The 23439-nt window shown below is 35.9% G+C and overlaps 1 protein-coding gene across 2 annotated transcripts in view; it reads right to left on the reverse strand.

The window, feature by feature from the left end:
• The window catches only part of LOC136032123 (N6-adenosine-methyltransferase non-catalytic subunit-like), a 46934-nt gene that overhangs the window by 9124 nt on the left and 14371 nt on the right, over positions 1–23439 (reverse strand). For both annotated transcript variants that reach the window (XM_065712289.1, XM_065712290.1), the window contains exons 3-4: positions 17655–17798; positions 15454–15627 (exon numbers count right to left, since the gene is read on the reverse strand). In XM_065712289.1, coding sequence (XP_065568361.1) covers positions 15454–15627; positions 17655–17798 — 318 coding nt within the window. The remainder of the gene's footprint in view (positions 1–15453; positions 15628–17654; positions 17799–23439) is intronic.

The raw sequence follows: 23439 nt of genomic DNA on the forward strand, positions 1-23439 counted from the left end.
AGAAATCAGTCCGTCTTTACCAGCCAGAAACAAGCAGGACATTTGTGTCAAGGATGTTGTCTCATCTTTTAGCATCCTCGTCTTAATGTTTTAGCGGCGCCTAAGCAAAGAGCCATGTGCCTCTCGTGCATTTTTTTTCGGCCACTTTTCATGGAACAGGTCGTCATGGAAACTTGGGAGGGAGTTTTTAGATCAAATATCGTTCTAGCACCCTTTTCAGGGCCAAAGGTCATTAAAGGGCAACTGGCTCCTCTACCGTGCCTCTTTTTGCTACCTAGCCCCCTCCCCTTTAAATATCGGATACATTTTAAGATAATAATTTTGTTCACAACATATGAAAGGCCCAATAAATTTACCTTCAATGATAACATGAACTTTACAGCTTTAGGCCCAAGGGTCGTAAATTATACAAATTGCCAATTATTCAGATAGGTTTTTAAAGTAAAAGGGGGGGATTTGATCTTGGGTTACGGATTGGCTTGAAACTTTTAGGTATCCTTTCTGGCGCAAGAGGATACCGCATTTTGTTGCTGAGGGGGGAGCGTTAGGAGAAATGGAAGACACTTGGAAATCTACTAAACACCTTTTTCTCCCTGATCAGTTGAAACTTGGAGCTCAGGAAAAGAGAAGCGTTACGTAAAAATTTAGTTTAAAAGGATGACCCCAAAAATTGGGACTATCAGCTCAAAACTCAAATCCCAAAGTCTTTTCATCAAGAGGAATCCAAGCCAAAAAAGGAGAAACAATGTTTGTTCCCCAAAACAGGGCAAAAACTCTTTGTTTCTCTTTTTTGCGGACGGCTTAAAAATTATACCCGGAAGTTACTAGGTCACAGGGACATTATGTAAATTAGAAAGTATACACTGGGGGCCCGGTTTCCCTTTGAAAATGAAGTCCAAAAAAGGATCAAATGCATTTTCAGATTGGCTTGAAACTTCCAAGGGTTGTTGCCTGATTGATTTAAAGTGCCTCAGTCAAGGACAAGCTCAAGTAAAACAAAGTGTTGGGCCAAATGGGGCCAAAAAAAAGTTTTCGAACATGGAGCTGTAAAATCACAGATCGGCAAAGCATTTTTACGACCTACTTTAACATTAAATGTAGACAGGACCAAGAGAACCTTAAATAGAAAAAAAAATGAAAAAAGCAAAATAATCTTGATTCACTGATTCAGATAGCAGGCAAAATATTTGTCTTTGTCCTATGACGTTTGGAACTTTAGGCAGTGGAGGCAGACGGTAATTCTGACCTTATTTATGGTAATTCGTGTCTGTTTTAAGCTTGGCTTTGTTATTTATTTTCATTTTGTTCTGCTGATTTTAGGATTCATCAATAGACCCTAGCTGTATAAATTGTCTTTTTGTTTGAAATAATTTTCCATTTCAGATTGATGTTTATCTTAGACTTCCTGTTTTTATTCATAGTAATTTAAGTTCGATCTCAGCTTAAATCTTTGTATGACTTTATTTCTGCACATTTTAGAATAGCTCTTTACTTTTCATTGAAAAACTGCTTTTTTGGAAAAGGTTCTTAATTTGATTAATCCAATGAAAGGTCACTTGGAGAAAAGGTAGAAGAATTGGGAATCTTCCCAGATAAGTACTCAATTTGCATAGTCTGTGTATCATTTTTTTTACCCGACTAGAATGCCTACCTCAAACCAAGACTACACTAACAATCTATTCCCCTTTTTTTCAGAGATGAGAAGGTGCAATTTCCTGTCAGTCATTAGTTCCTATTTTTATAATTTTTGCGATTTTTTATTCTCGGCCATCCCGGCATTTGAGCTTTGGACAAGACAAAAATAAATCCAAAAGGATATTCTGCAAAGTTTTTTTTTGTGTTGGGTTTTTTTTGTGTTTACTTCCTCCGGGAAGCAAATTCATAAAAGGGCTAGTTACTTACCTTTAGTTTCTTACTGATAAAGTCAAGATTAGGGCTGTATCCATATGCTTCAGATGCAACATGTTATACTTTTTAATCAAATCAGCCAGAAACAGATTAGTGATGCTCCATCCTTGTAGATACCCAGATAGTTACGATACCAACAAGTAAACACATAACGCTACTTCGTTTACCTGCTCGCAAAGATCATTATTTTTCTCGCAGCAGTAATTACTCCTCTTGGCCTAAGTGATCGTCTTTTACATACTCCACACACCCAGTACTTTTTTGTTTAGAATAATGTATGTTTAAATCTTATTGAAGGATATTCGCAGGATTGTCATAGAATGTAACTGCATTCAAATACAAACTAAGTTCTGGAAGGTGATGTTGCATCCTTGACCAGTCAAAAACAAAATAAGAAGTGTGCCGATCTTTGGCAAAGAACTCTTCTCTATTTGCTGCGAGAGATTTCTTCAACAGCAAATTATTCCCAAGGCTAGAGATACGCCAAGGATTAGTCCCAACATAAATAATCACATACGAGTGGAAAAGAGTGCACAGAAAAGAGACAATTCCAAAAAGTTGAGAAACCTGATAAAAATCACTGGGTATAGCTGATAATTGCTGATTTATTGCTGTTAAATTATGAACGTGATGCTGTAGCTACGTGATACAGCTATTTTACATCAATTTACTAAAATCATCCACCACTTTTTTTTGGGGGGGGATGAGGGTAAGAGCAGTGTGCATGTGCATTACTTCACAATGGACAACTTCAGTTTGGTATTTATATCCTTCGGGGCTCTCCAGAGCTGTGTTGCCACTTATGCCGCATTTCGCGGCATTGCGCCGCTATTCTGAGAGAAATGCCACATAGAGTTTTGATCATGCCGCACGCCGCGATTATGCCGCGAAATGGCTTTTTATACCGCATTTGTTCCTGTATGTAAAATTTGTCCAACTTTAAGTTTCTTATTTTTCGCAAATGTCTTTATTGCATAAAATGGGGATTTCAAAGTTTCGCGGAAGTCAACTACGGAACTTAATTAATGACCCGTCGATCGGCAGCTTTTCCCCTGGGAGGCCAGTGTGATCGAAGGGGGTTGAGTTATTTTTGCGGGTTTGACGAAACTTTGACGTTTGAGTTTCTCAGTTCTTCTCATGACTTCATGACCTCTGTCAGCTCAGCCCAAGTGTTTTCAAGTTAGCAATAAGGACCAGACAGACTTGTCTTATTTCACAGGATTGTCTGATGGTATTGATGGTAAGTAGTAACTATATTTAAGTAGCCTAGGTGTCGTAAGAACCGTTATTAGACGAAATGTGTGGGGGGGGGGAGGAGGTATTTATCGACTGGCTGGTCATTTTTACCGACTGTTTTATGCAGACCAAAACGACTATTATTGAGAAAAAACGACTGTGTTGTCAAAAATTCGGCTGATTTTAAGAAAAACAACTATTTTCAAGAAGAAATCGACTGTTTCTGTGAAAAATCTACTGTTTCCAAGTAAAAAATTGACTATTTTCACGAAAAATAGCGGCGCTGCGCGTTGACTCGGTTACTTTTTATCGACTGGCCAACAATATTCGGGGGGGGTGCCTCCCACCTAGTCGTTATGGCCTTTATGTAATCAGGTCAGAAAGAGTTTATTGAGCCAAAAAGTACTGGCCTATCCTAGGGGGTGGGCGGCTTCTATGATCTGTTTTCTGTTTACCAAAATGCGTGTTTTAACTAGTTGCCAGTTCGTTACTTCATCATTTCAAAATTCGAATTCATCATATGGTATCAACGAGAGGTGTAGCTCTTACCGAAAGTTTTGAAAGCCCGATTCTCACTAGAAGAGATCATCAAAATCACGATGATGAAACAGCTAAGAAATATAATTTTTTTCGAAATTAGCAATTTCCTTGTTAGCACTTGTCGACTGTGTCCAGCCTTTCTACTCTCCGACGCGGCTGGCTGCACGCAAAATATCTGATAACTGAATGTGCCTCTGTGAAAGTGAGAAACAAGACCAAAGGTTCTATGGGATCCCAAAAATTCAATATTTAATCAAGACATTGGGTTTTGTCTTCGCTAGATCCAGTCTTCGCCAGATTCCTCGAACATTTTTACTCTTAAAGATATAGAAACAGATTAAGGCCAAATAGCTAATATTCTGAGAAAACCAATTTCAGATTTAGATTCAGCATGTGTGTTTACCTCTATAAGTCATATCTATTTTGACGATACCGATCGAAACGATCCTGCCTTCTGCCAATTTTCCGGTTTCGCCGAAATTCCGGAGCTACTTGTCTGGCGAAAAATAGAAGCTCAGAAACGAATTTAGCGTATCTCCTTGAGTTCTTACCCCTATTTCCAACATCTAGTCAACTTCAAATAAAAAATATACGTATAACAAATTATCCGGTTTCAGCCGGATTCCGGACGAAATATATGTCCGGCTAAAAAACAATTGTCATATACGGTTTCGTCATGCCCTCTTACCCCGAAATCGAACATCTTATCAACTTAAAATAAAACTTTTACTTTTAATTAACTTTCTGGTTTTGGCCGGATTCCAGGTGAACAACTTGTCCGGCGAGAAGATGGTTTACATTGCCGTGTTCAGCATGTTTTCTTACCCCATAATCGACTATCTCATTAACTTTTTAAAAATATTTTGTCTGTCCCTTAATTTGAATCCTCACCCTTAAGTTTAGGGCTACATAGCCCATCTACAAACTCAACCTTTCCCTTGACCCAAAGGATCCTCCCACCGAGTTTCATCAAAATATTTCATTCATTTCGACAGTTATCGTGCTTAGGCTACAGACGGACAACTTTTGCAATGTCATAGGTATCCCTCCACTGACGTTTCGGGATCCCGACAAGCAAAACAAAAGAAGTCCAAAACGGATGATAGTTGAACAGGCATCATAAATGAACAAGAACAAAGGTTTTTATGGAATCCCAGAATTTAATCTGTGATCCAAACCATTGGCTCTTGTAGGTATCCGTTCTTCACCCGACTCCTTAAAGTTGAACTGAAAAGCAAATTTTTGTATGTGTATTTTAAGTGAATACAATGCAATATCGGATGGTGTTAAGAGGATTTTTGGCAATTTTACTGTTTTCTCTAGCATGATGTTCAGAATATTTAAGGTCATGCTCACAGCGCTAAGTTCTACTATGACGCGGAAACTTTGAACCTCAATACGAACTCGGCTTTTCAGTGGCCCAATCAAGTGAGCTTGCTTAACACTGCTCAGTGTTTGAACGCCTATTTGTCGTAAATCGTTTTCGTCAAGCATGCAACACAGTTACTAGCTGTAGAGGTACCCCAAATCTGACAGGGAATATCACTGTATGGAATTTTATTAATCGCGAATATATTCAAGTATACAACGGATATTTTGGCCCTTCTTGGCAAGGGTCCTCGTCAGGCTGTCAAACTTCATGATCAACCTTAGGGAAGGATAATTTCTCTGAATAGGATCGTAATTGACGTATCCGTTTAATTCGTTGCTTGAATATGTGTGTCCAAGTCAGCATGGGCCCAAGTCATAGCAACGAAGTAACGCATTTTCATTTGGTCTTTCAGCCCTTTTCGGTAAACAAATTTTACTATTCAGATTTAGAAACAGAAATTTTCATTGAGTGATTTTTGTTGTTGTGTGTGTTATTTTGTACTCTCCCTATTTCTTTCCTAAATATTTAGCTAAACATTTTTCTTGTTTATAGACCAAACGTGTTACAACATAATAGCGGAAGTGATAGATATCGATCAGGAATATGAGGAAGGTGATAAGACTCGGACGATAGTGAACCCTCCAACAAAAAACCGAGGATCACAAAGAAAAGGGCAGACCAAAGATAAAAGACTGAGTGGGAAAGAGAATCTGACTTTAATGAATAGTTACGAAAAGGAAAGGTGCAGACCGGTCAAAACAGTGGATATTTAGCTCACTATCTTTACTGCAAAAAGGATTTCATTTGTAATAAAGGGAAACACGACGCAAAAAGGCACAAACAGACCAAAGCTCACGAAGAAAATAAAAAAGCGTGGATAACTTTGTCTTCTAAGACCATGCCATTGACTCTTCATTTTTCTGGTGATTCAAAAATCGAAAGAGTGGCCACTGTTGAAGCGAAGCTAGTGACATTTCTCGTTGAGCATGATCTACCCTATTCGCTTTCTGAAGACTTGCTGAAACTTGTGAAAAGTATGCCAGGCCACTCTTGGTAGAACTAAAGCAACCAATATTGCTCGACAAGCGCTGGCCCCTCATTTTCATGAAACGCTTCTTGAAAACCTGAAAACAAATCTTTTCTCCGTAGTAATTGACGAGACCACAGATTCCTCTGTAGCCAAACAACTTGCTGTTTGTGTCAGTTTTTGTGACGAAGCAATAAATATGCAGGTAGATTTGCTCGCTCCTGTCGAATGCAGCGACGGATCAGTGTCTGGTCTATTCAACCAGCTAATGAAGGTGATGGATGATGTCAAGAAGGCGGGTGTTCCTCTACAAAACTGGGTCGGATTCTGCTCTGACACAACAAATGCTATGATGGGGATAAACCACTCAGTCAAAACACTTGTTGAAGGGAAATATTCCTGGGTTACAGTTGTGAAATGTAGCTGCCATCTGTGTGCCCTAGTTGCAAGTCATGCTTGCAAAAAACTGTCCAAGAGCCTCGAAGATCTATGTCGGATTGTGTGCAATCACTTCAGGCACAGTGCAAAACGCCAAGATGCATATAGGAAGGAATTTCAAGCCTTTACTCAAGTGGAACAGCACAGATTCCTTGCTTTGGCTCCAACACGCTGGTTGTCGTTCCAAAACTGTGCACGCTGTATTCTCGAACAGTGGGATACTCTTACGTTGTACTGTGACTCGTTGGTACTTGATGATCCCTCGCATGCTAATGATCATGTAAGAATGACACTAAACAACCCATACTCGAGGGTTGTGATGTTTTTTGTCGAGAAAGTGTTGGGAGAGCTTAATGAGTTCAACACCATCTTCCAGTCTGAAAAACCACTATTTAACCTCATGAAAACCCAGGTGGAAAAACTTCTTCGGAAATTAGCCATGAACTTTATGAAGTCTTCATATTTTAGAACAGTCAACCCTTTTGACATCAATCCGCATGACGAAGTGAACTATCTTCCCGACGAAAATGTCAATATTAGCTACAAAGGGTACGATTTTCTTGTGGGGCTCGAAACGAGAGAAGTTACCAGTGGTCGTTTTGTAGCGGAAAGTCTCCGAATTCGTCACTCCGCGAGGGATTTCTACGTCGAAGTTGTTCAACAAATTTTTGACCGTTTTCCATTCTCTGAAAACATCTACGACCTGGTACACTTGCTTACCCCAAGCTCTAGTTATGAACTGAAAGTTCCCAGTCTTCGTCATTTCTTCGACCAATACGATTCTGCGCTTTGGAATAAAGCAAAGCTAGAGCAGGAATGGCGGTCTATACCGAGTGTAGCTCTACCTAGTACTGTCGATCTCCCTGACGTAGATGACATGGACATTGTCGTTTACTGGCGCCACATATTGGAAACGAAGTCACCAAATGGTAGTCGGATGTTCCCAAATGTCGGAAAAATGGTATAGTACTTTTTCTCACTCCCTTTCTCAAACGTTATTGCCGAGCGTCTCTTCAGTTTGCTCAAGGAAGTGAAAACTGATAAGCAAAACTGACTAAGTGCAGTGACTCTTTCGGCAACACTGAAAACCACGTGTGACCTTAAGCGCAATTCTAAAGGAGGGCTTGACTCGGGCAAGTCAGTGCTAGAGCTAGAACCCGGACTAGTCAAGCGTGTACTCAAAGTGAAGGCTAGTGCCCCTTCTCGTGACTGTAACGTTTTGAACCAAAGTATTGTGTATGGTCTGGCCAAAGATATTGTTTGTGACACACGTGAACAGTCCGATTCCGATTAATCTTGTCTGTTTGTCTTGTATTATTTATCTGTAATTAATCTTGTCTGTTTGTCTTATATTACTTATCTGAATGTTCCTTCTTGAAGCTTTTGATATTGATTTTCATTAAACATTAATCGAAAAAGGTTGAGATACGAGAATCTAGTTACCCATCAATTATTCTATTGGATAGGCTTGAAGGCCCAAGGGAAAATCGCTTTTAATTTTTTCACTATTCACTTCACATTTATACGGTATTCCCACCGTGGACTTTCCCTGCTGTGGTACCTCTGCACTTTTCCTTCTGTTGCGTGCTTGACCAAAACGATGAACGACAAATGTGTGTTCACGGACTGAGCTGACCATGCTTACCTTTGACTGCTGAAAAGAAGGATAGGAAGCACGTGTTTTCTCAAATTTATGACAGATCTTCACCATACTTCACTTGAAACTGAATCAACATTCATATTAAAGCGAGATTTTTCACCCATTCTCTCTCAAAAATACAAAACACAGCTTTTCCGAGAATTTCGGGCATGCCGCGGTTTTTACCGCATTTTGGTTCAAGGATGCCACGGAAATGCCGCTTTTTGACGAAGCCGGCGCCGCGGAGCGGTGCCGGTCGAGTGGCAACACTGCTCCAGAGTACTAAATTCAGTCTCCTAACTTTTTAAATGTTTTAATAGTACTGAATCAATACCCGTTTCAAATTTACCGATCACGACCATCTTTAACCACCAACAGAAGACAGTTCCTTCTTCACACAATTTAGACTCCGTGCTAACATTTTAGAAAAAGATGACCTTAATGACCTTCAGATCTGTTTAAGCATATATAAAAACACCTTGGTGTTATTTTGCTTCCTAGAAAAATGACCGAGCGGAAACTTATGTTTGGTTTGGTTAAAGCGGGATGCCTGTTGCTTAAAAGTTGTTCATAGTTCAAAAATTTGCCATATTCGTGGATAACTTATAAATGTAGGCTATTCTGGATATGCTTAACCTTGTTTTTGATATACTATGTCATGGGGCACCGATTTATCATCAAAAACAAATGATATAAGCTTGAAACTATCCAAAAGGGAGCTAGTAAAACTATCCTTGTGATCTTTCCAATTGATCTTTTGACTATATTTGTCTTGACTTTGAATTTCTTCGACAGCCTGCTACAACAGAGAAACATTAGAAACAACTACAAAGTAGAAACAATAGGGAAAATCTTTGCAAGACAGTGGAAATCAATTCTGTGAATATTTCGGTCCTATGTCCAAGGGCCGTCTTCAGCAAAATACGAGAAAGAGAGAGAAAATAAATAGTATATATAAATAATCTTACATTAAAATGTGAGAATTAAAACTAATAATGTTTCTTAAAAACTTTAAAAAAAAAAACAGCCCTAGCATCCTTACTTCAACGAAGTTCAACCAGGACTCTTCGCTGCTTTGCCAACCAACCAAACTGATCGTTATTTCACGAATCATTCACAGTTAGATCTCTTTTTTTTAAATCATAGTTTCCCACAGACTTTGCTTTTATGTTGGCTAATTCACATTTTTGACAATTGTTTTAAAACTGCCCTGTTTTTAATTTTGACGTTCTTTTGCAAGTTACCAGCTGCTCTAGCTAGCAAATATAAATTCTATTTTAGTGTGTTAAAATCGCAGCCAGTCTTAAATCATCTTTCTGCGTTTTCTTCACAGTCATCAGCCTGAATGAGCACTAGCCGGTGCATGAGCACCTTCACAGGATGCAGGCACTAGCTGGATGCTGTATCTGTTATACTGATTTACTCTTTAATTTTTTTTACTGTTGCTAGCTTCTTCTTTCTTTTTTGTTTTCTTCTGAAATGTTTAGTCTGTTACTTTTTATATACCAGCTTTGATTTAGATATAATCTCAACCCTTTCAGGACTGACCTCGTAAAACAAAAGTAGAAGTTCTCTTTTGGTATTTGACCAGTCAACAACTAATTGAATTTAAGCCGGATTAACTCTGTACCTGTTTGGAATAAATAACGAGTGAAATACTTTTGAACTTGTAATTGAAACTTGTTAGATAAATTTATAAACTTGTATTCAGCACTACTATCATCTGAGTCGTGCATTGAAATATTCGGATTACTTGCAAATCACTGGATTACTTGCCCCACTCAAAGATAAGTTATTATTTATTCTCATTGCATTCATTTAGCCAGTGTGGATCATTTCATAATTGTGCTTATTGAGAACTTCTCTGTGGATATACCTTTTTCGCTTAATTGTTTTTGGACTGATGCCGAGTCGTGAATGAAATTTACTTATCATGCACAATTGGAATATCAGTACGCTTTATTATTGCCCAGTTTTGGATTTTGCTCAGCACAATCTCGATGAGGGGTTGGACCATCAGTCGATTGTGAAATACGCTAGTGATTTTTGTCCGTATGAAGATGTTTTTGGCGCTAAGAAACTTTTATATAACAATTGCTTCCCAGATGAGCCTAAACCTCGTCGTTCGGGACCCAGTGCTAAGAATAGTTCATTGTCGGACATTGATGGGTTGTTGTTACGCGGGATAAAGTTTCCGCCAATTCTCTTGCCGCATCTGCTGTTGCGAGCTATCCAAATATTCTTGCTAAAGGGATTGATCGCAAACCTCTTGGAGTAATTAGGGGACTTCCCGATAGTGTTTCTAGCAGTATACTCATCTCCACTATTCCTGATCTTATTGAGGCCAGCCGGATCGGCTCTTCTCATACATTCCGTTTAGGATAACTAATCGATAACTAATTACGATGGCAGACTAAAATCTGCCATCGCTACAGGTCTGCGCTTGGGTTACGAGTCTTTTAAAATATCGGAATACAAAGAACTGCCCAGACGGTGTCTTAGATGCCAAAGTATCCATCATTCGTTAGCTCACTGCCCATGTGCCCCGAATGAGATGAAGTGCTCTAAATGTTCTGGATGCCATTCCAATACTAAAGACAATCCTTGCTTAGAGGCTCCGAAATGTGCCAACTGCGGCGAAGCTCATGTTTCCTATAGTATCAATTGCCCAGTGATCAAACGCGCTCTCTGAACTCTGCTCCAAAATGAACCAAGCCACTATTTTAAGTTTTGCTTCTCTCAATATTAACGGCACAAAAGACAAAGACTTATTAATTAATGAATTATTAGTTCATGACAAAGTGTTCTTGCAAGAAAATCTTTTGACAAAATCAAACGTTTCTAGCCTGAAGCGATCTTCTGTCCACCGTTTTTTTTCGCAAGAGGCCAAGAAAACTAGAGGCCGCCCTTCCGGTGGCCTAGCAATTTTCTTCCGTTCCCCATCAAAGCCCTCTGTGATCATCATCATTATGATGATAATATCTTAGCGATTGAAAGTTACAGTACCGCCTTTATAAACGTTTACTTACCTTACGATCGACGTTCTATAGCATCGTTCACATCTTTCGCTAAATATTGCTTCAGTTTAAAGTCTCTACTCGAAAGTATACGTTTGAAAGACCTAAATTGGGTTTTAGCTGGTGACCTTAACTGTGACATTATTGGTACCTCCGATAGATCAATCATCTTGCTAGAATCACTTCCTAGCATATATCACGTCGCAGTCAAGAGCCTCCCATTCACGTATATTCATAACAGAGGCTGTTCAAAATCGAACCTGGATCATGTGATCTCTTCCAGTTCCAGCTTAATATCATCGATTGTCAGGGTGGATGAAGAGAAGATTGATGACGATCACCTTATTCTTAGCTGTAATTTGTCCTGTGAGCTATCTGACAAAACACTTTCGGCTCAGCAGAAATGGCATACGAAGTTGAACTGGGATCGTGCTAATGTCCCACTATACCTTACTGCTTTACTGCCGACCATAAAAGTGCCATATCACCTGCTGCAAACGTCAGTTTCCTCGCCTTCAAGTAGAGTTGATCTAAATTGCTATTATTATCAAATTGTCCATAGCCTTAAATCAGCTTCCAAAGCTGCAATGCCTGTGGATAAAGTTCAGATTGGTAAAAGAAAGCCTAATTGGAACATTGATCCTAAAGTAAAACGTGCTAAGCAAAAAGCAAAATTTTGGCTGTGAAACAAAAGTGTAAACTTGAATATAAGGCTAGTTTGAAGAGAGCACGCTTGAATACATGGTCAGGCCCCACCCATAAGGCCTCCTGGAATAAGGTTATTAATAGTGAGAAATGTTCCCCATCTGCCCTATCTTGTCTCCAGCTAGCTAATTTTGTTGATCATTATAAGTGTGTGTTCAGTGTATTTAATAGTTTTCTTCAGTCTTTTTATTATAAGTTGCTTAAACCACTTTTACCATACCGTCTCCTGCAGGCTCATGTCCAGCCTGTGGCAATATCTGAAATTCGCCGGGCTTTAAGAAAAATTAAGCGTTCAAATAGCCTTGATGGTGACGGCCTTTCTTATCGATTTTTTGCTTATGATTGTCCTGCTCTACTTAACCATCTACAAATATTTTTCCAGTCTTGCTTAGCACAGTCACTTGTTCCTGATAGTTTCCTTTGTGGCCGTGTAACGACTATTCAAAAGCGAGGCAAGGACCCCACGCCATGTGTGAATTATCGTCCCATTACAATGTCGTGTTTCTTAAGTAAGTTGCTTGAACTTTTGTTACTACCAGAAATTGAGTCGAATTGTGATTTTACGCCTTTTTAATTTGGTTTTCGGAAAAGTTTCGGTTGCTCCCATGCACATCATGTTTTAAGCCAACTCATGAAAGATGCCGTAAAAAACTAAAATGTCTATACTGTCTTACTGTTGATATTTCTGGAGCTTTCGACAATATTGTGCACTCTCAGGCTCTATTTTCCCTTGCGTCTTCAGGTGTTCATCCTTCCGTATTAAGTTTATTGTCTTCTTGGTATTCAAAGTCTAAAATTCAAGTTACCTGGAATAACCAAATATCAGACCCGGTAAAAATTAATAAGGGAGTTCGGCAAGGTGCCGTATTGTCTCCTAGTATATTTAATTGCGTGCTTGCATCGTGCCTGCGTCCCCTTAAAAGTTCTGTCTTTTATGGTAATATTGGTTTGTCTTCTATTGCATATGCAGATGACGTTCTTCTTGTTGCCCGAACTCGCCGTGGATTGCTTTCTAATTTTACTATATTAACCAATGAACTATCTAAGATTGGACTGTCAGTTAATGCGTCTAAATGCGAGTTTATTTGTTTTAATAGCCCTTATGCGGTCGCTCCATTCGTTGCTGGGACTGCAGTTCCACCATGTTCTTCTTTAGTTAGTTGGCTTGGTCTGTGTTTCGGCCCAACACTTTCCACTACCTGTTCATCCCTAGTGAATCAAGCCGTGAAAAACCAACGCGTCGCTTACGGAAAAATATCCCCAAACAAAAGCCGTTACAACCGCAACGGTTTGTGCATGATTTATAACGCTTATTGCGCCCCTGTGCTTTTGTTTTTATCAGGCATGGCTCATCTGTTTCGTAAGAAAGATCGACATACTCTATGTACGGCTTATTTCAGATATTGCAAATTTCTCCTCCGACTTCCTAGATGGCACCGAAACAAAAAAAAAATAATTGCTCGATCGGTCTTCCAGTGATGATTTATGTAAAAAGACTATCAATATTATTCATGTTTAGGACCCTCTGCAGCCTTTTTTCCATATTGATACTGGTTAATTAGTCTATGTTGTCTTTTGTTAGTTTGAATTTTTTTTCTTCGCTGTTTATCGTTTTTGTTTTTGTTTATTTATAATACTCCGTACTTTGTGTTTTTTATACTTTTACGGGTAATAAAGTTCATTCATTCATTCATAACCTAATATACCATAATTCAACGTCGAAAAGTGCATTTACTTTTATTTTAAAGCGCAGTAAGCCATGGGCTTGTCTTGTAAATTACATTTATAAAATTACATTTATTGTCTAGTTAATAAAATTATATTATTTTACCTTTAATTTAAACAAAATGGAGCAAGCCATAGGCTTGTCTAATTGTATATGTTTAGAAATTAAATTCCCCCAAAAAATAACTAAAAACAAAAAATTGAAAAGCATTACAAAAAAAATCTAAGAATAAAATGAAATGTTAAACTATTGCTAGTTAAGAATCTATTAAAATCCATAACGAAGATAATGAAAAAAAAAATCTCAAGTCCATGTTAATGGTTGATATTGTCTTCTTTTCAGTAGGCTTAGGAGTTAGTGCCTTTTCAACACCTTAGTAACCGGAACAACTACCCAGGTTGATGAGCAAAACCTTTTTCTAATCTATCAAGAGCCCTGAAGTACCATATCAATTTATCCTGTGTCTTTTCTTCCCTTGAGAATCAGCCAAAAATTTAATAACTATTGTAATAATATGGTTACATCCACCTCAGAACGGTTAATTAATCAGTAAGCGTTTTTGAACTTGATTTTAATTCAAATGAAATGAATTAAATTCAATTTGAATTAAAATCCAGTTGTTGGCATCAAGCTATGGCTAATTGGAGAAAAAGCCAAGATAGATAGTCTGAATGAGTGGCAAATCTGGCATAAGCCTTTTTTAGGATTGTATAAAAATGATGTCATTTCACTTGTTGATATATAAGTCTATCATCCATCCATCCATTCCATCTTAGGGCAAGACTAAGGTAGAATCTTATAGAACTAAGGAATGGATGATCGGACTGATGCCATGGCTAATTGGAGAAAAAGCTAAGGCAAGTAACCTGGAATGACAGGAAAACAAGCGTCCAAAGCCTAAAACAGGGGCCCCGTCTACGTAGAGTGTCAGACAAAGACAGCATTGGGTTGTTGACAATCACAATCAAACTGCGAAAGGATTTTGATTTGAAAACTCCAAAAAAATTATTCAATTATATATTGTTTTCCCACATTTTCTCGGCAACAAAGAACTAAAAGAATAGTAATTCAAAACAATGTTACACTGCCACAGAGGAAAAAAAACTAGTAAAAATTTAATTTCACGGTTAAAAAATAACCTTTCTTTGATTCACATTCAGTGCAATAGGAATTAAAGATTAAGTCTGAACATTAAAGATTGACTCCACGGAAAAATAATTGTTAGCACTTAGATATCTGTGTACAGGCATGCATTACTTAGTTTTCGAGCTGGGTTGGCGTTGAGACCGTCGTCAGCCTTTCCCACGGGGCACAGTCAGCAGCAAGGGCCCTTGCATCAGACAGCGGAATTCCAGCCTGATCCAGGAATTTCCTAAGACCGCCATTCCGCCGAAAATTGGACCTTGCAGGCATGTGTCCAGGAAATATAGTTTGTACAGGGCAAAATAGTAAAAGAACAAATTTAATCTGATAATTTGAACAATAAGTAAGCAAAATTTTTTGGATTTGAGGGGGGGGGCAAAGTTTACCCCCTGTGTGCACACCTGTCTGTATGGGCTGCTCAGAAGTCAAATCAGCAAGAGACTATAAATACTCTAGCAATGAACCCATTCATCTTTCATTCATGATATTTCTAATCTCAGCTATGGAAAAAGATGGCGTTGCTTTTCCAGTAGCAGCAAAGTATCAACAAAAATGCATCAAATAGATTCCAGGCTAGAAATTTCATTAGAAAACTTTGGAATATTAATTCGAGAATTATGACTTCTACCGTCTATTTTTTATGTCTATTCAGAATATATTAGATCGGTACAGATTTAAAAAGGAGATAAAGAAAAAACCAACCTGATCCCAATTCCAAAAATCGATATTTGTAACGCCTCTTGATCTCTGATACTCCTCCAAGGGGGGCTCAATTAATATAACGTCAAATTTGGAACCTAAACGCTTCAAATCATATGTCCTAAGATCACATTTCAGGTACATGGGAGGTGTTGCTGTTTTCGCAATTAATTCATCCTAGAAATCAGAATTAAGTATATATATAACTGTCACTTTAATAAAAAGAAAATTAAATAATTAAGACAGAGCAATGTTTTTAGTTCCTTTCCATAGACACAAACACGTTTACTCTGCTTTATGATACACCATTTATGAAAGGCCGTATTTTTTGCACACATAGAATACTTTTCGATCAGTAAGATAAAAACATGTATGAATGCAATTTTTAAGAAAAAGATTAAAACCCACAGAATACACGTCAGGCAGTCTATGAGTTTCACAAGAGAAAAGTAGACTCTACCAGGCACAACGACCAATTAGTTTTTCCTTTTTTTTTTTTAAATATAACGAAAAAAAATCCGTACTTATCTATTGTAAAAGAAAAAAACGTTCTTCATTAGCGAGAGGAGAAAGAAGCCTTATAGAGAGATCTCAAAACAGAGATTTTTCCGAAAATGGAAGCCTTTCCTAATTTGCATGATAGCTTTTACTAAATTTTCATACCCTAAAGCACTTAGTCTGCGCCTTTACATATCTTTTATCTGACCACCGCTTGAGCATGCTTGCCTAATATGGCATTTTGGCCTTACGATGGATCAGTTCGATAGGCTAGAAATTATCTAGAAGAGAGCCCAGAGAATTATTTACGGTCGTGGTAGAGTGCCTTACATTCTCCTCCTCAAGAAATTCCGCCTATGAACCTTAGCAGCCCAACGTAATATTCTTTACACTAATTTCGGGAAAAATCTACGTCTTAACCCACGTTTTCAATATGTATTTCAAGCCCCTTATTGCCCACCAAAGCCCTGGTTACCTCGATCTAAAGCACAAAAAATCCCGGTTCTATATCCTATCAATGCAAGAACTGGGCGTTATAAAAAAAAGCTTTGTGCCAGCGATTTTTGAAATCCTAAATAGATAGAAATTGTACTCTTATCTTATCATGTGTCAGTTTGTTTGTTAGTATTTTTCAGTAACAGGCCATTCGGGACCATTATTACAGGGTTTTATGTTGCATTTGACAAAAAACGACAAACATGGCAATTTAATGTTGTGAAAGTTCGTTGGTAAATAAAGCATCATTCATACATAATAAAAATAAGGGTTATTTACGAAGACCAATAGTCGTAACTAAAGTCTTTGAAGAGCGAAGGGAATGGACAGAGGCACCAAAACCCAGCCAAGCACTATTTTGCTAATGAAAAGACTCACAAAGAGGGCCATTTCGGCTAATTGGCTTAAAACTGAGAACAAGCCAAGCTGAATATCATCCAGCAAGCAAAATTGGTATAGTGAAAGCAAATAGATTTTGAGACCACGCTTGCTAGAGTTAATGATTGTCTTTATTTTCTTACTCCTTTTTTCTACTTAACCCGTTAGGAGAGGGAGGAGGCAGAGACGCAGCTATGGGGGGTGTAGCTTCCCCCCAAGGTTCCAAAGCGTCTCTGGCGTCTGAATTTAGCTTATGTGTCCCCATTCAGTCGGCCTACTGGGCGATTGTGTCGGCACATTATTTATATCCCCCCCCCCTAAAATTCAAAACTCTAGATTTACCCCCTGGGAGAGGGTATGGCCTTCTCATCCAACCCTTCAACATATCCTGATTTTTAAAAACGACCTATAATATTCATATAATTTACCTGTCATTGAGTTTCTGACGTATCCCCCCCCCCCCTCATAAGAATCAAATTTCGACACAAGACACCTGATTCCTCACTTAGCAAAAAAAAATTTCAGAATCTATATTAGAAAAAAACTTAATTTTAGCGAAAAAATAGTACATAGGACTATACGAAAAGAAGTCTAAGATGCGGTATACAGTCTTTTCCTAGAACTACAAGGGAATACAATACTGGATTAAAAACTATAGATAAGAAGAGCCACCAAGCATATATTACCGTGTACAAGCATGTTGGCTTTTTTTAAAATCCCTGTTAACAACTTTGTACTAAACTATTAGCATATCTAATTATTGGCTTACTGCTGCGTATTGGTAAGAAACAAAACTACCGTTTTGACAAATTGAGTGTGACCCCTGCCTTTACCTTTAGCCTGATCAATTCCCTCAGTTTAGGATATTCTTCAAAACGGTCTGCAAGACCTACGTCTCTTATAAAATTTTGTGGTCGTTGACCGGTATCAACGAAATGCTGGCAATAATCATTGTGAGGATTTGATGACTGAGTACCCTGAAATATAAAACAAAAATCAAAACACATTTAAATGCAAGCATAGGCCTAAAGAAAACGGGTAGACACTCAAAATAAATTCTATCATTACATTATATATGTTTTACGCATTATATATGCTTATTGAAGTTATTGAAGAAAGTGCCAATCGCACTCCATAATATACATATATAATGCATATATATATATATATATATATATATATATATATATATATATATATATATATATATATATATATATATATATATATATATATATATATATATATATATATGATCTGGAAGATGGGGCTAGAGGGCATAATAGTAAAATATTATACTGGCATGTTAATAAATTAAAAGGGAATAGCCAATCCAGACTTGTCCCAGTTAAAGATAGAAATGGGGCCACAATTAGTGATAAGGAAAAAGTTAAAGAAAGATGGGTTCAACATTTTGAGAATGTGCTAAACTGAGATACAGTTGCAGGAAAAGATAAAGATGAAAATGAAAAAGTTTGTGATACCTTGGATGTGAAGGAAGATTTGTTTAGTGAGGAAGAATTAGCGACAGTACTAAAGGATTAAAAAATAATAAGGCTCCAGGTGCTGATAGTATGATTAATGAATTTCTTAAATATGGTGGCTCTGAGGTTAGGAATAAGCTATTGAAGATTATGAACATGATTTTTGAAAAAGGGGAAGTACCCAATGATTTTAGGAAAACCTTAATTCAACCACTGTATAAGAAAGGTACAAAGAGTGAGTGTCGTAATTATCGCGGCATTATTCTGGTCTCTGTAGGCATCAAATTACTGAGTAATATGATACTTTTTAGACTGAGAGATGCTGTAGACAAAGTTTTAAGGGAAGAACAATGCGGTTTTAGAAAAGGTATAGGATGTGTCGACAAAGTTTTCACTCTTAGGTTAATAATTGAGAAGTCCCTTCGTTGTCAAACACCTTTGGTCCTCAGTTTTATCAATTATGAGCAAGCTTTCGATTCTGTTGATAGAAGAGCGTTAACAAAGGTCTTATCGTTATATGGTATACCAGAAAAATACATAAAAGTGATTTGTGCTATGTACGAGAATAATACTGCTGCGGTTAAGGTAGGAAATGAGGTTAGCAACTGGTTTTGTATTAAAACAGGAGTTAAGCAGGGTTGTGTTCTATCCCCCTTTATATGAATCATTTTGATGGACTTCATCTTAAGGAAGACAGGAAAGGCAATTGGAGACCACGGAATCGAATGGGGAGGAAAAACGCTCCTGGACTTAGATTATGCTGATGATTTAAGCAAATTAGATGAAAGTGTGAGCAAAATGAATGAATTTTTAGAGGTTTTGCGAGTTAAGGGTGCCAAAATAGGCTTGAAAATTAATCTTAAGAAGACTAAGTCACTAAGGCTAGGAATAAGTGAAGATGAACAGGTGACATTAGATAAAGAAAAGATTGATCAGGTTTTTGAGCTTCGGTTACCTTGGTAGTATTATTAGTAAAGATAGTGGGAGCAGTGAAGATGTTAAAAGTAGAATAGCTAAAGCTCAGGGTGCTTTTTCACAGTTAAAAAAAGATTGGAAGAATAGAAAGATAAGTCTGCAAACCAAGATTAGAATATTGGAAGCTACAGTGATGATAGTGGTCAAATATGGCTTTGAAGCATTGGCGCTCCGAAAAGCAGATGATGTTTTCCAGAGAAATTGCCTGCGGATTGTTCTGGGTACCCGGCAGACTGACCGTATTTCAAACAGTAGGTTGTATGAAAAATGTAGTTCAATCCTGCTTTCTAGGGCTATAATGAAAGAAAGGTTGAGATGGCTAGGCCACGTTCTACGGATGACAGATTACCGAAGATTGTCCTTTTTGACCAACCATCTGGGGCCACACGGAAAGCAGGTCGTCCTTGTCTGGGTTGGGAGGATGTCATTAATAAAGATTTAAAGGAAATGGGAACTTCCTGGGAGGTTGTAAAGAGGGAGGCTTTAAATAGATTAGGTTGGAGGAGGAGCGTGCGTAGCTGTGTTGGCCTTAGGCGGCTTGGTGCTACAGTGAGTTATTAGTAGTAATAGTGGTAGTAATAGTGGTAGTAGTAGTAGTAGTAGTAGTAGTAGTAGTAGTAGTAGTAGTAGTAGTAGTAGTAGTAGTATATATATATATATATATATATATATATATATATATATATATATATACTAGCTGTTGGGGTGGCGCTTCGCGCCACCCCAACACCTAGTTGGTGGGGGCGCTTCGCGCCCCCCCAAGCCCCCCCGCGCGCGTAAGTCGTTACGCGCCATAATAGTTACGCGCCATTGTAGTTGTGTCCCTATGTCCCACCTGTGAATATAGATAGATATATATATATATATATATATATATATATATATATATATATATATATATATATATATATATATATATATATATATATATATATATATATATATATATATATATATATATATATATACATATATATATATATATATATATATATATATATACTAGCTGTTGGGGTGGCGCTTCGCGCCACCCCAACACCTAGTTGGTGGGGGCGCTTCGCGCCCCCCCAAGCCCCCCCGCGCGCGTAAGTCGTTACGCGCCATAATAGTTACGCGCCATTGTAGTTGTGTCCCTATGTCCCACCTGTGAATATAGATAAATATATATATATATATATATATATATATATATATATATATATATATATATATATATATATATATATATATATATATATATATATATATATATATATATATATATATATATATATATATATATATATATATATATATATATATATATATATATATATATATATTATATATATATATATATATATATATATATATATATATATATATATATATATATATATATATATATATGGTTTTAACTACGTAAAACTTGCGAATATACAACATTCTTTGCTGTCCCATTGTCTTTGCATATAAATAGATTGTCAGGTTTACCGACTCTTGAACATGCAACATATAATGGTCCATGGGAAAACAATCTGTATTCAGATCTATACCTCATGATTCTAATGATTGCCCTTGAGCTTTGTTGATGGTGATTGCTAATCGACCATTCCCTGTCCCTGTGTCCCGGTCGTCATTTATATCCCCCTGTTTCCCCCGGTGTCCCCGTTGTAGTTGTGTCCCTGTGTCCCGGTCGTCATTTATATTCCCTGTGTCCCGGTCGTCATTTGTATCCCGGTGTCCCGGTCTGTATATACATTCGTTTTTTAGTTTTGTTTTTCTCCTTTATTTTTTTCCTTTTTTTTCTTTTTTAGTTTATTTAGATTTTTAGATTTTTTAGTTTTTTTATTAGTTTTTAGTTTTTTTCTTTTTTTTGTAGTTTTTACCTTCTTTTTAGTTTGTTAGTTTTTTTTTACTTATGTCCTGGTCGTCATTTATACTCCCTGTGTCCCGGTGCTTTGTTGATTGCTAATCGAACATTCCTTTTGTCCTGGTCGCTTTCTCTTTGAGTGTCGTCATTTATTTTTTTCTTTTTTAGTTCTTTTAGTTTTTACCTTTTTTAGTTTTTTTTAGTTTTTTAGATGAAATTTTTTTTTAGTTTTTTCCTTTTTTTCTTTTTAGTTTTTTATTGGTTTTTACCTTTATTTTAGCTTATTTTTCAGTTTTTTCCTTTTTTTTAGTTTTTCTTTATTTTTTATTTTTTTTAGTTTTTTACCTTTTTTTAGTTTTTTTAGTTTTTTAGCTTTTTTACTTTTTTTATTAGTTTTTAGTTTTTTTGTAGTTTTTGCCTTTTTTTAGTTTTTTCAGTTTTTTTTTTTAGTTTTTTATTGGTTTTTACCTTTATTTTAGCTTATTTTTCAGTTTTTTCCTTTTTTTTAGTTTTTTTTAGTTTTTAGTTTTTTTAGTTTTTTAGCTTTTTTTAGTTTTTTTAGTTTTTTAGCTTTTTTATTTTTTTATTAGTTTTTAGTTTTTTTTGTAGTTTTTGCCTTTTTTTAGTTTTTTTAGTTTTTTAGCTTTTTTATTAGTTTTTAGTTTTTTTGTAGTTTTTGCCTTTTTTTAGTTTTTTTCTTTTTAGTTTTTTTGTAGTTTTTACCTTCTTTTTAGTTTTGTCAGTTTTTTTTTACTTATGTCCTGGTCGTCATTTATACTCCCTGTGTCCCGGTGCTTTGTTGATTGCTAATCGAACATTCCTTTTGTCCTGGTCGCTTTCTCTTTGAGTGTCGTCATTTATTTTTTTCTTTTTTAGTTCTTTTAGTTTTTACCTTTTTTAGTTTTTTTTAGTTTTTTAGATGAAAATTTTTTTTAGTTTTTTCCTTTTTTTCTTTTTAGTTTTTTATTGGTTTTTACCTTTATTTTAGCTTATTTTTCAGTTTTTTCCTTTTTTTTTATTTTTTATTTTTTTTAGTTTTTTACCTTTTTTTAGTTTTTTTAGTTTTTTAGCTTTTTTAATTTTTTTATTAGTTTTTAGTTTTTTTTGTAGTTTTTGCCTTTTTTTAGTTTTTTCAGTTTTTTTTTAGTTTTTTATTGGTTTTTACCTTTATTTTAGCTTATTTTTCAGTTTTTTCCTTTTTTTTAGTTTTTTTAGTTTTTAGTTTTTTTAGTTTTTTACCTTTTTTTAGTTTTTTTAGTTTTTTTAGTTTTTTAGCTTTTTTATTTTTTTTATTAGTTTTTAGTTTTTTTTTGTAGTTTTTGCCTTTTTTTAGTTTTTTTAGTTTTTTAGCTTTTTTATTAGTTTTTAGTTTTTTTTGTAGTTTTTGCCTTTTTTAGTTTTTTTAGTTTTTTAGCTTTTTTATTTTTTTGTTAGTTTTTAGTTTTTTTGTAGTTTTTGCCTTTTTTTAGTTTTTTTCAGTTTTCAGTTTTGTCACCTGATCCAGTTTTTTCAGGTGACGTCACCTGATCCATCCACAGATCCACACACAGACAACTTATTTTCATATATATTTTTTTTTAGTTTTTAGTTTTTTTAGTTTTTTACCTTTTTTTAGTTTTTTTAGTTTTTTAGCTTTTTTATTTTTTTTATTAGTTTTTAGTTTTTTTTGTAGTTTTTGCCTTTTTTTAGTTTTTTTAGTTTTTTAGCTTTTTTATTAGTTTTTAGTTTTTTTTGTAGTTTTTGCCTTTTTTTATTTTTTTTTCTTTTTAGTTTTTTTGTAGTTTTTACCTTCTTTTTAGTTTTGTTAGTTTTTTTTTTACTTATGTCCTGGTCGTCATTTATACTCCCTGTGTCCCGGTGCTTTGTTGATTGCTAATCGAACATTCCTTTTGTCCTGGTCGCTTTCTCTTTGAGTGTCGTCATTTATTTTTTTCTTTTTTAGTTCTTTTAGTTTTTTACCTTTTTTAGTTTTTTTTAGTTTTTTAGATGAAATTTTTTTTTAGTTTTTTCCTTTTTTTCTTTTTAGTTTTTTATTGGTTTTTACCTTTATTTTAGCTTATTTTTCAGTTTTTTCCTTTTTTTTTTTTTTTTAGTTTTTTACCTTTTTTTAGTTTTTTTAGTTTTTTAGCTTTTTTACTTTTTTTATTAGTTTTTAGTTTTTTTTTGTAGTTTTTGCCTTTTTGTAGTTTTTTCAGTTTTTTTTCAGTTTTTTATTGGTTTTTACCTTTATTTTAGCTTATTTTTCAGTTTTTTCCTTTTTTTTAGTTTTTTTAGTTTTTAGTTTTTTTAGTTTTTTACCTTTTTTTA

This window comes from Artemia franciscana, chromosome 10 (genome assembly GCF_032884065.1).
Source record: "Artemia franciscana chromosome 10, ASM3288406v1, whole genome shotgun sequence".
NCBI lineage: Eukaryota > Metazoa > Arthropoda > Branchiopoda > Anostraca > Artemiidae > Artemia > Artemia franciscana.